We start from the raw sequence: 16,562 nt of genomic DNA, 5'->3' as shown, positions 1-16,562 counted from the left end.
TGCAAGGCCATATGGTTTTTTCAAGGCTCTTCTGAGGAACTTTTGCATGTTCTTAATACACGAGTAATCCTCATCATTTCATTACACCGAATAATTATTTAAAGAAACTTTCTTGTGCCATCAGACAACCCTTCAAAGCATGTGCAACAACCTTCGATATGCAGCTTTAACCACACACACCACATCCTTTATCATTGTGGTCTCTTCTCTCGATGCAGCGGCAGCAGCAGCAGCAGTGCCGAAATTTGCTACACCAATGACTTAGTCAAGTCCTGTTGCATCACAGCATCCCCAAGTATACGTACGTACATGAGAATGCAATAACTTAAAATGTAATTTGTCCTTGTTACAGTTTAATCGATGATTAAAGAAACTGTCAAGTATCTCAACTAAGGAAGGCTATAATGATGATGACGATGACGATGATGATGAGGGCAATGGCGCTACAGATGAAGCAGGACAATGCCGTGCATAAGTGTTACTGATGAGGTGAATGATAAGGGAGCAAAGCAAAGGAAACTAGAATTACTTGTATACACCCTCTTTTCATTAAAGTGCCATCTTAACAATGGGCCAAGATGCCAATGTCATAGGGAATAGAATATTAGCCAAGATAAGCTATTTGCAAAGAGATTTAAGTTTGGGTTTAAAGAAATTTAAAGAAGAATAAATTTTACAATTTTTGGACATAAACTTTGCCGGTACGAGTTTTCTTTTGCCGGATTGCGTATGAGACTCAAGGCGACGACACTAGAGGTCAGGTGCAAATCACTGTCTTGAATTGATGGATTTTATCGACTGTCATCTGAAAGGTCATGCTACACAAAAAGGAGCGTAACTAGGGAAGGCAACTTCACTGGATGTCTACAATGAAGAACCAGAAACCGAGTTCTGTTTCAGACTACGGTCAGGCATAGCAAGGTGCTGCTGACGCGATCACAAAGAGCATAAGGTGGTTGGGGATTAAGACATAAGCGACGAGTGTAAACGTTTTTCGGATAGTATGTTGGTTATAAAGGCAATAAAAACCAAGACGGTGAATTCAGGAATGGAATAGAAGAGGTTAACGCTTACTCTAAATGCGACCCAACTCGCTTCATTTGGGTACCGGGCCATAGAGGAGTAAAACCAGTTTATTATCGGATTGACCCCAATGAGCTTGTTAAATGCACATTAGACCGTCCCATGCCATAAATGTCTTTTAAGGTATTATACAGTAGGCACCGCCCGGCTTTTGCCTTTCTTTATAGGTTTATAACAAGTAAAGCTCGGATCGGTCCATATTCTTTTTAGATCGCATTCAAATAAAAGATATTCTTATCCAAAAATATAACAAATCCATGGGATTTCTTGTTTTGACCTCTCATTGTCTTTAGGAAAAGAGAAATTGTGCAAAAAACTTATTACCAAAACGACTCAGGCAAAATTTCAGCCAAATTGGATAAGAATTGCGCCCCCTAGAAGCTCAAGAAGTCTTATCCGAAGATCGGTTTATATGGCAGCTGTAGCAGGTTTTGAACCGATTTGAACCATACTTAGCACAGTAGTTGGAAGTGAAACCAAAACACCACGTACAAAATTTCGCCCTCTAGAGGCTAAAGAAGTAAGACCCAAGATTGGTTTATGTGGCAGCAATATCAAATCATGGACCGATTTGGTCCATTTACAATCCCATTGGACCTACATTGATAAGAAGAATTTTTGTAAAATTTCAAGCGCCTACTTTACTCATTCGCAAAATTCATATTGCCTTAATTCAGGAGCCATGGACGACCAGAAACAAAGTTTCTGGACCGAACCATATCAACTACCAATTATTCTATGCAAGCACTGGTACTCGGCCGAGGACCTGCGTTATTATTATTTGTCAAAAAAATTAGCATCATATATTTTCCCCAGAGTTGTCAACGTCGGATGCAACAGTGGTGAGACAGGGAGACGGTGGAGCATACCTGGCATCACTTTATCCGCCTTTGGACTTTCCGACACCGCCACCCACGTCAGAGCTGCAGCGGCTGGTGAGGAAAGCAAAACAGGAAACGAGCTACTAATAGGGTGCGATGCGAACTCTCAACACATTTCGTGGGGTTGTACCAACACTAATAATCGGGGCTAAACTTTGGCAGAGTTGTTACTAACGATCTAATAACACTTAATATTGGCAACACCGCTACCTTTGTTAATAGGATTGGGGAGGAGGTATTAGATGTGACGATATGTTCGGAAAATCTAATCGATGAGGTTCAAGATTGGAGGGTCTCCATGGAACACTCTTTCTCTGATCATCGCTACGCAAGGTTTAGAATAGCACGGCCAGCGCCGCATCCGATAAGCTTTCGGAATAAGTTGAAAACCAAGTGGACAAAATTCGGAAGGCCACTCAGAAGAAGACTTGGGCAAGATAATTTAGATTGTCCAAGCATAGAAGATATTGATGAAAATGTCAACAGGATTACGACTACACTGGTGGGGTTCTTCGAAGATAGTTGTCGTCTTCGGTAAAGGAAATCAGCCCAAGAAAAACCCTGGATGACCGGGGAGATTCGCAATATTGGGAAAGAGGTCTTTTTAACAGAGCACGTCCTAAAAAAGCGGAAGTTTATTGGGATGTGTATTACACACGGCTCAAGGACTACAATAAGATTACCAAAGCGGCAATCCGTGCCTCCTGGAAGCTTTTCTGCGAACAGGTCGATAGCGTAAATGACGCCGCCAAGATAAAAAAGTTTCTCTCAGAAACCCATGTCCAAACTGAGACTTTAGTAGACGACACGAGAGAGTGAGAGCAAAGACAACGTAGGACATGTTGAGGCTTTTGATGAGAACCCATTTTTTACAGAATACGAAGGGACTCACGGAGACACCAGAATCTTGGAATAATGACGTTGATCGCAGGTTTATAATAACGAAATTTATGGTGAAGGCCTCCTTGAGAAGCTTCAAACCATTTAAGTCACCCGGACCTGATGGCATATTTCCGGCATTACTACAGAAAGAGGTAGACTATCTGGCGCCTCGTCTGGCCAAAATTTTCACAGCGTGCCTAGGACTTGCATTTATTCCGAAAGCCTGGCAGGAGGCAATGGTGGTGTTTATACCCAAGCCCGGCAAGGCAAGTTACGCGACACCAAAGGCCCTACAGACCCATTAGCCTTACATCCTTTCTACTCAAATCCATGGAACGTATTGTGGACACCATGATAAAGAGTAGGACATCCAGCGAACTGCTCAAATACAAACAGCATACAAACAGTGTTTGTCAAGGGAAGGTCGGTGGAGACTGCCCTTCACTAGGTTGTGTATTAAATAGAAGACTCCTTCGATGCCGAAACGTACACACTGGCATTGACATCGAGGGGGCTTTTAACAACGTGCGGAGCGACACACTGATCCAATCCTTAGACCAGTACCGAGTGGACCCGGTCCTCGGAGACTGGATAAACCATATGCTTAGGAACAGGTGGATAAATTGTGTGTCTCATGGCATAAATATAAGGGAGTAAGTGGCACAGGGCACGCAATCGGGGGCATTTTATCGCCACTCTTATGTGTGACCATCATAAATGACCTATTACGGATGCTGACTGAGTAGGGAATTGAACCCGTCTGCTACGCCTTTGCAGAAGGGCCGAAAGGGTCTTGCATATGGGCTAGAGGTCTTAATGTTAACCCGGAGAAGAAATGGGGCCTAAATCCGAGGATAGTCCATTGGCTCTGCAGGAGCGTGATTACACCAATACTTACTTACGCCTCAGTAGTTTGGTGAACTGCTATGGAGAAAAAGTGCAACATTAGGACCATACAACAGGTTCAGAGAACATGTTGTCTTGGCATAGGCGGAACGATGAGGACCACTGGAGACCATTCTAGATATCCGACCCATTGACGTACAGATTAAGTGTTAGGCAGCCACTGCGGCTATGAAATTTAAGGCGATGGAAGAATGAATTGAGGATGGGAGCAGCTCATACTATCGCGGTATAATCGAGGCGAAGATAGGAAACCTGGAAGGAAGGGAAGAGATTTTCGATCGGTACCTGAGATGAACGTTGAAGTCGAGTGCGACGCACTGCTGCCATCGGCACAGTCTTGGTTTGACGGAACCCTAGTATTGCCATCATGTTACACGGATGGATCAAAGCTAGAGGACAGAGTGGGCGAGAGGGTTTACATTGAGGGAGTGAGATCTGTTTTAGACTGCCTGACCATAATGTGGTCCTACAGGCGCAGATCCGGGCGATCACGGAATGCGTGAGGTAGTGTGGTGCTAACGTGAGGACGTGTGAACATCTTTACCGACATTAAATTTGCCATAAGGACAGTAACAACCAGGACGGTAAGGTCACGAACAGTCTTGCAGCGTAATAAGGAGATTAACGCGTTCTCTGGGGATGTCAAAATCCGCATCGTTTGGGTGCCGGGTCATAACGGAGTAAGGGGAAATGAAAGAGCGGACGATTTGGCGGTGGAGGCCAGAGCACTGCCGTCAATAAACTTGGTTAACCAGAAGCCTTCGGGTCGACGCAGTCCGAGTTAAGGGAGTGGGCGGCGAATGCGCATGAAATATTGTAAAACAGCGAAACGGTCGGTAGGACGGCGAAAATCCTATGGGGGATCCAGATCGTGAGAAGGATAATGAGACGTTGGAGCATTTCCATTGTCATTGCCCAGCTTTCACGTCTAACAGATACCGGCACTTAGGTTGGCACACAATACCAGACATGGACCAACTTAGAGGAGTATTATTGAAAACAATTAAGGATTTTGTAAGTAGCATTAAATTCCTAACATAAAATTTTCTTTTTAGAGTTTACATTATACTTCTTAGAGCGCACAACAAGCTGAATTCTGGCTTAGGTGTATGTCCATAGTGGCATGGTGCGGATTAATATCTGCACCCTCTTTTCAACCTAACCTAACCTACTCATTCGAAAGTTAGCGTGCTTTCGACAGACAGACGGAAGGACGGACGGACGTACATGGCTAGATTGACTCAAAATGTCACGACGAACAGGAATATATTGGGTTGCCCAAAAAGTAAATTTTTTCACAGCTTGTGACTCTGTAATTTCATTCTTTCTTCTGTCAATTATCAGCTGCTACTTTTAGCTTGCTTTAGAAAAAAAAGTGTAAAAAAGTATATTTGATTAAAGTTCATTCTAAGTTTTATTAAAAATGCATTTACTTTTTTTTAAAAAATCCGCAATTACAATTGTTATCAGATTTGGGTGAAATTTTGAATGAGGTGTTTCGTTATAACTTCTAGCAATTGTGCTCAGTATTTTTCAAATCGTTTCATCACCTAACATAGCTGCCATATTAACCGATCTCGGATCTTGACTTCTTAAGACACTTGAGGACACAATTATTAGCCGATTTGGCTGAAATTTTGCGTGAAGTGTTTTCTTTTTTACTTCCAACATTTGTGCTAAGTATGGTCTAAATCGCTACAAAACCTGATATAACTTCCATATAAACCGATCTCCCGATTTTGTATCTAGAGACCCTAAATGGCGCAATTCCTTATCGATTTGGCTATAATTTTCCACAATGACTTCAACTATGGTCTATGGCAATTCGAAATAAGTATGGTCCAAATCATTCCATAACTTGATATAGCTCCAATAGCATAGCAATTCTTACCTGTTAGCCTTTGTTTGAATACAGAATTACTTTTTAGTGAAGCAACTTAATAAACACATTATTTGGTTTATAAATGTTTTTGTGTAAAGATATGTCTGCATTTGATTAACATTTCCGGAAATGCCAAATCTTTCAAGTTTATTGAAAAAGAAAATTCATGTGTAAAGACATAAAACTGCATTAGAATGAATAACGGGTTATCCTTTTTCCTTCATACTATAAAAAAAAAACAACTACATTCACTCATTCATTTCATGGGTGTGTTGCTCTTCCACTCAAAAACACTCTGCCGACCATACCAAAAAATTCCTTAAAAGCATGTGCTTAGTTAACTTTCAATTCCAGCCAAACTCATACATGTGCAGTTTAATGTGCTTGCAGATAAACGCATAGAGGGGGAAAATCGACTTGCTCTCTATGTCGCTCAACTGCAAAAGTTCAACGAGCACCCAAACAAGCACACGCGACGAACTGTAACTAATTGCATGGAGTGCATTCCATTTTCATTGTGCATTGTGGCGCACTCACTTCCACGATATGGCAACACCCACATGAACAACACATCCGTGTAGACAGAAAATACAACACCCACAACCAAAAACACATTTACTGCATGCAGCCTGCTGAGTATACTTTTAAACATTCACGCATAAGTTTTTGTGCTTTATAGTCGTCGCCTTTCTGTGTGTGAGTTGCTAAAAACGGCTTCCTATGCTGATAAGTTTTTGTCTCCCGAAGAGAGACAGAAACCAACCAGATTTCATGGTAACGTCTCGCCGTCTATGCTAATTTTGAAAATCTCTCGCCTCATTAAATATGTATAAGTTGGCATTATTTAACGCTACAGCGACACAAGGATCATTTATAAATGAAGGGAATTTCATGGATTCTGTTCGGAGACAAAGACAAAGGTGATTCCAAGTACTTAAGGGTTTTTGGCAATTTTAAATTATAATTTGCCTAAATTTCTTTGGAAAACATTGAGGGTGAAGACAGTACCAAGACAGATTGTCCTCCAAGTGGGGGCTACTTGCCAAGCGAATTGCAATGCCTTTAAATGGGGTCATAAACATATCTGAACTGAAAGAATTCTATGGACGAGTGTATTTTAAATAGTTGAATATTTTATTAAGAAAAAAATCGCTCGAATATGCTAATCGGATGAAAGAAAAGTTTTCCATGCTCTAGAAAAGTAAACTTCGGAGGTCGGTTTACATGAGTTAATGTCGAAAATCTATATGAAGCTATACAAAATTATGGTCTCATCCCGACCATAATGGGTAATGATATCGAAGTGTCCAAAACAATTAACTGTTCACAATTTTGTCGAACAGGATTATAAATACACCCTTATTGCCCTCCAACTACGTGAAAGTCTTAAATCGACAATCGGTCTAAAAGGCAGATATTTTAAAAAAATCCGATCCAATTTCTACAATATTTGTTAAGGATGTGTAGGAGCCTAATATAACTACAACTTCAAATTAGCCCATTAACACTCCATTAAGGATCAGGGGCAAACTTCTCATATATCAATGAGTGCTGTACGATTCAAGTTTTAAGCTCAATAATAAGGGGCCTCATTTTCACAGCAGAGCCCGAATGGCGTGCAGCAGTGCGGAAGGGCTGCAGCAGTGCGATATTTAATCTACTAGCCAGGATTCGAAACCAGGCGCTAAGCATCATAGGCGGACATGGTAACCTCTGCGCTACACTCTAATACAACAGTTCTAAATTTGAATGATCTTGATCGGTCTATATGGCTTCTATAACCACATATGGCCCAATCTGAACCGTAATTGGATAGACGATTCTAATTCGCCTATCTCTTTGAAGTTTCAACGAAATCGGCCTATGGGCAATGTTCATTGGGGTGAGTCAATTTGTAACGTAAACAAGTAAAAGCGTGCTAAGTTTGGCCGAGCCGAATCTTATACACCCTCCACCATGGATCCCATTTGTCGAGCTCTTGCCACTGTACCTCTTTTTAGACAAACAAAGGATAAAAGAAGAGAATTGCTATGATATTGGGACAATATCATATTATGGTTCATTTCGGACCATAATTGAACTGAATATTGGAGACCATAGTAGAAGTCATTGTGTAAAATTTGAGCCAAATCTAGTAAGAATTGCGCACTTTAGAGGCTGAAGAAGTAAAATAGGGAGATCGGTTAATAGGGGAGCTGTATTAGGCTATAAACCGATTCATGACATATTCGACATGTATGTTAAAGGTCATGAGCGAAGCCGTTGTACAAAATTTCAGCCAAATCGGATAATACTTGCGCCCTTTAGAGGCTCAAGAAGTCAAGATTCCATATTGGTTTTTATGGCAGCTATATCAGGTTATGGACCGATTTGAACCATTCTTAGCACAGTTTTGTTGTCATAACAAAACACTTCATGCAAAATTTCATTCCAATCGGATAATAATTGCGCCCTCTAGTTGCTTAAGAAGTCAAGACCGCAGATCGGTTTATATGGCAGCTATATCAGGTTTTGGACCGATTTGAACTATTCATAGCACAGTTGTTGAAAGTCATAACAAAACACCTCATGCAAAATTTCAGCCAAATCGGTTAATAATAGCGTCCTCTAGTGGCTCAAGAAGTCAAAACCCCAGATCGGTTTATATGGCAGCTATATCAAGTTTCGGACCGATTTGAACTATTCTTAGCACAGTTGTTAAAAATCATAACAAAACACCTCATGCAAAATTTCAGCCAAATCGGTTAATAATAGCGTCCTTTAGTAGCTCAAGAAGTCAAAACCCAAGAACGGTTTATATGACAGCTATATCAGGTTATGAACCGATTTCAACCATACTCAGCATATTTGTTGGAAGTCATATAAAAACATCTAATGCAAAATTTCAGCCAAATCGGATAAGAATTGTGCCCTCGAACGGCTCAAGAAGTCAAGATCCCAGATCGGTTTATATTGCAGCTATATCAAATCGTGGACCGATATATCTCATTTACAATCCCAACCGACCTACGCTAATAAGAAGTATTTGTGCAAAATTTCAAGCGGCTAGCTTTACTCCTTTGAATGTTAGCGTGCTTTCGACAGACAGACGGACGGACGGACAGACGCACGGACATGGCTAGTTCGACTCAAAATGTCATGACGATCAAGAATATATACACTTTATGGGGTCTCAGTTGAATATTTCGAGTAGTTACAAACAGAATGACAAAATTAGTATACCCCCATCCTATGGTGGAGGGTATAAAAAGGGCACCAAACTGTGTCAAAATCAAAATCTAAGACATCTTTTGTTTCCTATAGGCCTCGTTTCTAGGCCAAAAAGATATGCACATGTGCGAGCTACGACATCTAAATTTGAACCCATTTTTGACAACTTTTGGCAAAGGTTGGAAATGTGAGAAATTGAAAATTTCGTAAAGATTGGATATAAAATAAAATGGACGGGCGGAAAAGCAATAGGAAAGAAAACACACACAGACGGACATAAACAATGATCTTTACCCGTTTTGTCCGGGATTAGAAGATATATTAGTTATGGAAGGACTTTGTCATTAAAAACCGGAAACTTGATTTTGGCGCTGCCAACGGAATGACAAAATATGCATAGTCAATCTTATAGCGGTGAGTGTGTTGTATGAGACTTACCGGTGATCCAAAATTATGTCCAATTTCATGGGCCAAGGTAACATGTGATACTGCTGGTGGCACGTGTTTACCATAATTTAAAAGCGTAACAATTCCAGTGTTTAGAGATTTCAACGAACCACGATAGTGCTGTAAGTAAAATAAATTAAAAATTAACCATAAGTAAAAAACATCATAAAAAAAAAACAAGTAAGAAGGCGTTAAGTTCGGGTGGGTCGAACTATGGATACCCACCACCTCAATCCGGTGAAAAATGCATAATTTATGCAGCTTTAACGGAATATGGTCCAATTTGAACCAAATTCGACACGGATATTGAGTGGTCTAATAAATACAAGTCAATATTCAATTTTGTAGAACAAAATATTCGTCTTTTTGGTAGCCTTATCCAAATATAGACCGATCTGAATCATATACGACACGAATATCGAAAAGCCTAACATAAGTCAATGTGTGAAATTTCGGCGAAATCGGATTATAAATGTGCCTTTTATGGGACCAAGTCTTTAAATCGAGAGATCGGTCTATGTGACAGGTGAATCCAAATCCGGACCGATATGGGCCAAATTGAAGAGGGCTATCGAGGGGCTTAACATAATTCACTGTTCCAAATTTCGGCGAAATCGGACAATAAATGCGCCTTTTATGGGCCCAACACCTTATATCATGAGATCAGTCTATATGGCAGCTATATCCAAATCTGGACTGATCAGAGCCAAATTGAAGAAAAATATTGAAGGGCCTAACACAACTCACTGTCTCAAATTTCGGCGAAATCGGACAAAAAATGCGCATTTTATGGGCCCCAGACTCTAAATCGAGAGATCGGTCTATATGGCAGCTATATCCACATCTCGACCGATCTGAGCCATATTGCTTAAAGATGTCGAGGGGCCTAATAAAGGGTGATTTTTTTGAGGTTAGGATTTTCATGCATTAGTATTTGACAGATCACGTGGGATTTCAGACATGGTGTCAAAGAGAAAGATGCTCAGTATGCTTTGACATTTCATCATGAATAGACTTACTAACGAGCAACGCTTGCAAATCATTGAATTTTATTACCAAAATCAGTGTTCGGTTCAAAATGTGTTCATTCACCGTAACGTTGCGTCCAACAGCATCTTTGAAAAAATACGGTCCAATGATTCCACCAGCGTACAAACCACACCAAACAGTGCATTTTTCGGGATGCATGGGCAGTTCTTGAACGGCTTCTGGTTGCTCTTCACTCCAAATGCGGCAATTTTGCTTATTTACGTAGCCATTCAACCAGAAATGAGCCTCATCGCTGAACAAAATTTGTCAAAATTTGAACACATTTCGAACCGAACACTGATTTTGGTAATAAAATTCAATGATTTGCAAGCGTTGCTCGTTAGTAAGTCTATTCATGATGAAATGTCAAAGCATACTGAGCATCTTTCTCTTTGACACCATGTCTGAAATCCCACGTGATCTGTCAAATACTAATGCATGAAAATCCTAACCTCAAAAAAATCACCCTTTACAACTTACTGTACCAAATTTCGGCGACATCGGACATTAAATGCGCCTTTTATGGGCCCAAAACCATAAATCGAGAGATCTGTCTATATGGCAGCTATATCCAAATCTGGACCGATCTGAGCCAAATTGAAGAAGAATATTGAAGGGTCTAACACATCTTAAATTTCGGCGAAATCGGACAATAAATGTGCCTTTTAATGGACCAAAACCATAAATCAAGAGATCGGTCTAAATGGCAGCTATATCCAAATCTGAATCGATCTGGACAAAATTGCAGAAATTTGTCGAAGAGCCTAACGCAACTCACTGCCCCAAATTTCGGCCAAATCGGAAAATAAATGCGCCTTTTATGGGCCCAAAACCTTAAATCGAGAGATCGTTCTATATGGCAGCTATATCCAAATCTGGGCCGACCTGGATCAAATTGAAGTATGATGCGGGTGGCCAAACACAACTCAATGTCCTAAATTTCAGCAAAATCGGATAATAAATGTGGTTTTTATGGGCCTAAGACCCTAAATCGGCGGATCGGTCTATATGGGGGCTAGATCCAAATCTGAACCGATCATGGCCAAATTGACGAAGGATGTCGAAGGAGTAAAGTTAGGCTCTCGATATTTTTTATAAATACTTTTTATCAGTGTAGGTCGGTGGGGGTTGTAAATAGACCAAATCAGTCCATGTTTTGATATAGCTGCCATATAAACCGATCTTGGGTCTTGACTTTTTGAGCCTCTAGAGGGCGCAATTCTCATCCGATTTTACTGAAGTTTTGCACGCGGTGTTTTGGTACCACTTCCAACAATTGTTCTAAGTATGGTTGAAACCGGTCCATAACCTGATATAGCTGCCATATAAACCGATCTGGGGTCTTCACTTCTTCAGCTTTTCGAGGGCGCAATTTTTATCCGATTTGGCTATAATTTTGCATGAGGTGTTATGTTATGACTTCCAACCACTGTGCTTAGTATGGCGCAAATCGGTACATAACCTGGCATAGCTGCCATATAAACCGATCTTGGGTCTTGACTTCTTGAGCCTCTAGAGGGCGCTTCCATATAAACAGATCTTGGATTATGACTTCTTGAGTCGCTGATGGGCGCAATTCTCATCATATTAGGCTGAAATTTAGCATGAAGTGTTTGTCATAGCTTCCAACAAGTGCGCTTAGTTAGGCGCAAATCGGTACATAACCAGATATAGCTGCCATATAAACCAATCTGGGATCTTGATTTCTTGACCCTCAAGAGGGCGCAATTCTCACGCGATTTTTCACAAATTTTGTACAACGGCTTCTCTCATGACCTTTAACATACGTGTCTAATATGGTCTGAATCGATCCATAGGCATTACACAATAACTTCTACAATGTTCAGCATTCAATTAATTTTTTTTAAACAGATTTCGCTAAAATTTGAAACAGTGAGTAGTTTTAGGCCTCTCAACTTCGAACCTAAATATGGTTCAGATCGGACTATATTTAGATGTAGCTGCCACATAGACCGATCTCCAAATAAAGGTTCTGAAGCCCATAAAAGCCCAATTTATTACCCGATTTCGCTGAAATTTGAAACAGTGGGTAGTTTTAGGTCTGCCGACATCCGCCCCAAATATGGTTTGGATCGGACTATATTAAGATATAGCTGCCATATAGACCGATATGCCGGTTAGGTGTCTGAAGCTCATAAAAGCTTTACTTATTATCCGATTTTGTTGAAATTTGAGATAAAAAATTCAACAGTGACGTATATTTATAAGACCATTCAATGTCAGTGCCGAATTTGGGTGCATAAGTTATCCAATTTTCATCGGATTGTGACGAGAGGGGGTTTACATATATACCCGAGGTGGTGGGTTCGGCCCGGCCAAACTTAATGCCTTTTTACTTGTTTTATTCAAATTAGGTTATTTGTATTACAAATAAATTTTACTCAGTTCCGAATAAAGCCATCGGTTGCTCTATTTCTTTAAATCAATTCATTATATCCTTAAGCAAACATCTTCTGGCATTGCTTAGCTATTACTATATACACCAAAGTTTATATACTTCAACTAAATGTTGTAATTTATTCGTCTAAAATTACTTTTGAAGTAAAAGTTGCTGGAAGAACAATGAGAAACGAAAGCCCTTCACATCCATCTGCTTATCACTATGTATATGCTCAAGATATATCCTTCAGCATTCTATTGTACAACAACTTAGTTCAATTTTTAATGCATTTGACTTTTGCGAGATGGACGAGAAAGTTTTCTACCGACAAATTACCAAATTTCAATTAATGAAACTGTTAAAAACAACAACGATTTCCTTCATTTACAACCGCACAACTTTTTAAACAACGCACACAAACAACAACACTACGCCCAACATATTGGCAAAATGTTTAACCAAATTTCATAACTACAAGTTTTTGTTGGCAAAAAAAAAGAACCTCGACAAAAGAACCGACAAATAACAGCAATGAGAGAGAAAAAAAGTTTTCAATTATAAATTTCTGGTTAATTGGAAAATTTTGTGGATGTCTAAGTATAATGGGTAGGTGGTACATATTGACACTAGGGTTTTTTTTTTTGCATGCACACAGAGAAAATGAAATTGATACTGAAGCGGTACCCGCAATGCATTTTATTTGGTTGCCCAAAAAGTAATTGCGGATTTTTTAAAAGAAAGTAAATGCATTTTTAATAAAACTTAGAATGAACTTTAATCAAATATACTTTTATTACACTTTTTTTCTAAAGCAAGCTAAAAGTAACAGCTGATAACTGACGGAAGAAAGAATGCAATTACAGAGTCACAAGCTGTGAAAAAATTTGTCAACGCCGACTATATGAAAAATCCGCAATTACTTTTTGGGCAACCCAATATATTAGTTACTTTTTCTCCTATTGGGTATTTGTGGTGGAGTGAAAATATTTCCATTCACACCTCTTTGAGGAAACAAAAAAAAAAAATAACTCTTATAAAAATTTTGAAGATCTTGGGTCAGGAGCGACCATCCCATTGAAATTTAAATCAAACATGTAAAAGTGTGCTAAGTTCGGCCTGGCCGAATTTTATATCCCCTCCACCATGGATCGCTTTTGTCGAGTTCTCTGCGCGGTATTTCTTTTTTTGGCAACCAAGGAATAATGGATAAGAATTGTTATGCTATTGGAGATATATTAAGTTATAGTTCGATTCGGACCATAAGTGAATGGAATGTTGAAGACCATAGTGGAAGTCATTGGGTAATATTTCAGTTCATTTGGATAAGAATTGCGGCTTGTTGGGGCTCAAGAAGCATAATTGGGAGTTCGGTTTATATGGGAGCTGTATTAGGCTATAGATCGATTAAGACCATATTGGACATGTATGTTAAAGGTCATGGGAGAAGCTGTTGTACAAAATTTCAGTAAAATCGAGTAAGGATTGCCTCTAGGGGTTTAAGAAGCAGAGCTAGCAAAATATCGATGGCACTATCGATGGTACTATCGATATTAAATTTTTTGACTAAATATCGATTGATATTTTTCCGATGGATACTATCGAAAAAGTTATATTTTTGCAAAATTAAGCAAAAATTAGCAATCCGGTACTGAATAAAGAAACATTGCGCCTATAGAGGGCGCAATTTCCACCCGATTAGGCTAACATTTTGTACAACGATTTTTCTCATGGCTTCCAACCGACTTTATTAACCTTGGTTTTATTTTGTCAATGCATTGATATAGCTTCTATTTAATCGATCTACTGATTTTAACTTCTTATCTTCGTTTGAAATATAGGTGATGGAAAATTAACGATAGTATCGATACTATCGATATTAATTACTAAAACTATCGAATGTTGCTATTATCGATATTTTGCCAGCTCTATTAGGAAGTTCATATCCCAGATCAGTTTATATGGCAGCTATATCAGGTTATGCACCGATTTGAACCATACTCAGCACAGTTGTTGAAAGTTGTAGCAAAACACTTCCTGCTAAATTTCAGCCAAATCTGATGACAATTGCACCCTCTAGTGGGTCATGTAGTCAATATCCCAGATCGGTTTATATGGCAGCAATATCAGGTTATGGACCGATTTAAACCATACTTAACACAGTTGTTGGAAGTCATAACAAACAATTTCATGCCAAATTTCAGCCAAATCGGATAAGGATTGCGCCCTCTAGTGGCTCGAGAAGTCAATATCCAATATCAGTTTTTATGACAGCTATATCAGGCTATGAACTGATTTGCACCATACTTGGCACAGTTCTTGGAAGTCATAACAAAACAACTCATGAAAATTTTCAGCCAAATCGGATGAGAATTGCGCCCTCTAGAGGCTCAAGAAGTCAAGATCTAAGATCGGTTTATATAGTAGCTATATCAAGTTATCGACAGATTTGGACCACACATAGCACAGATGTTGGAAGTCATAACAAAACACTTCATACAAAATTTCAGCCAAATCGGATGATAATGGCGCCCTCTAGTGGCTCAAGAAGTCAAGATCCCAGATCTGTTCATATGGCAGCTATATCAGCTTATCGACCGATTTGAACCGTACTTAGCACAGTTGTTGGAAGTCATAATGAAACACGTCATGCAAAATTTCAGCCAAATCGGATGAGAATTGCGTCCTCTAGTGGCTCAAGAAGTCCAGATCCAAGATCGGTTTATATGGCAGCTATATCAGGTTATCGCCAGATTTGAACCATACTTGGCATAGTCGTTGGAAGTCATAACAAACCTTTTTATGCCAAATTTCAGCCAAATCGGATGAGAATTGCGCCCTCTAGTGGGTCAAGTAGTCATGATTCAAGATCGGTTTATATCGTAGCAATATTAGATTATAAAACGATTAGAATCATACTTAGAACCGTTTTTGTAAGTCTTTATAAAACACTTCGTGCAAAATTGCAGCCAAATCAGTTGAGAAATGCGCCCTCTAGTTGCTCAAGAGGTCACGATCCAAGATCGGTTGAAATAGCAGCTATATCAGGTTATCGACCGATTTGAACCGTACTTAGCACAGTTGTTGAAAGTCATAACAAAACACTTCATGCAAAATTTCAGCCAAATCGGATGAGAATTGCGCCCTCTGGTGGCTCAAGAAGTCAAGATTCAAGATCGGTTTATAAGGCAGCAATTTGTGCAAAATTTGAAGCGGTAGCTTTACTCCTTTATCATTGAGCTTAAACTTTAACCGGATTACTGGCTTAGGTGTATTTCCATAGTGGCATGGGGCGGATTAACATCCACAGCCTCTTTTCAACCCAACCGAACCTAATCAGACTGCATTCATTGATACGAGAGAAGTATCCCCTGTTCCTTAATGGAATGTTCAACGGAAATTTTGTAGAATATCAGTGATAGCCACACTTGTGCACACTATTTCTAGGTACATGGACTCCACTCCTGATCTAAAAAATTACTGTCTATACAATGAGGAATCAAATGAATCCGTGTATTGTACCTTCGATTCAAGATGCCAACACTGATTCAGACAGATAGTTTCAATTGAGTTTCAATATCCACATATACTCGTATAGACGGCATTGGTATTCCCACAGGTAAGCCATACCAAGAAAGATTCAATCACTATATCCTTAATTCTCCTGTCCAACTTAGATGTCTAAAACGCCTGAGATGAAGCCTTAGATGAAACAACGTCATTTATTAGAATTTTTAGAAACAAAGTTCATCATATAAGCCTATCTCATGATGATACTTGTCTATAACAAGGAATCCTGATCTACATATCCCAACGGAATATATGATCGAATTGACTCATAAAG

At 39.5% G+C, this 16,562-nt stretch overlaps 1 protein-coding gene across 2 annotated transcripts in view; it reads right to left on the bottom strand.

Moving 5' to 3' along the window:
• LOC106082815 (uncharacterized) overlaps positions 1–16,562 on the bottom strand; it is a 656,305-nt gene that overhangs the window by 15,792 nt on the left and 623,951 nt on the right. For both annotated transcript variants that reach the window (XM_059364021.1, XM_059364020.1), the window contains exon 9: positions 9,283–9,411. In XM_059364021.1, coding sequence (XP_059220004.1) covers positions 9,283–9,411 — 129 coding nt within the window. The remainder of the gene's footprint in view (positions 1–9,282; positions 9,412–16,562) is intronic.

Source organism: Stomoxys calcitrans, chromosome 2 (assembly GCF_963082655.1).
Source record: "Stomoxys calcitrans chromosome 2, idStoCalc2.1, whole genome shotgun sequence".
In the NCBI taxonomy this organism is placed as follows: domain Eukaryota; kingdom Metazoa; phylum Arthropoda; class Insecta; order Diptera; family Muscidae; genus Stomoxys; species Stomoxys calcitrans.
The sequence above is the reverse complement of the archived record's forward strand: the minus strand, read 5'-3'. Positions and strand labels throughout refer to the sequence as shown.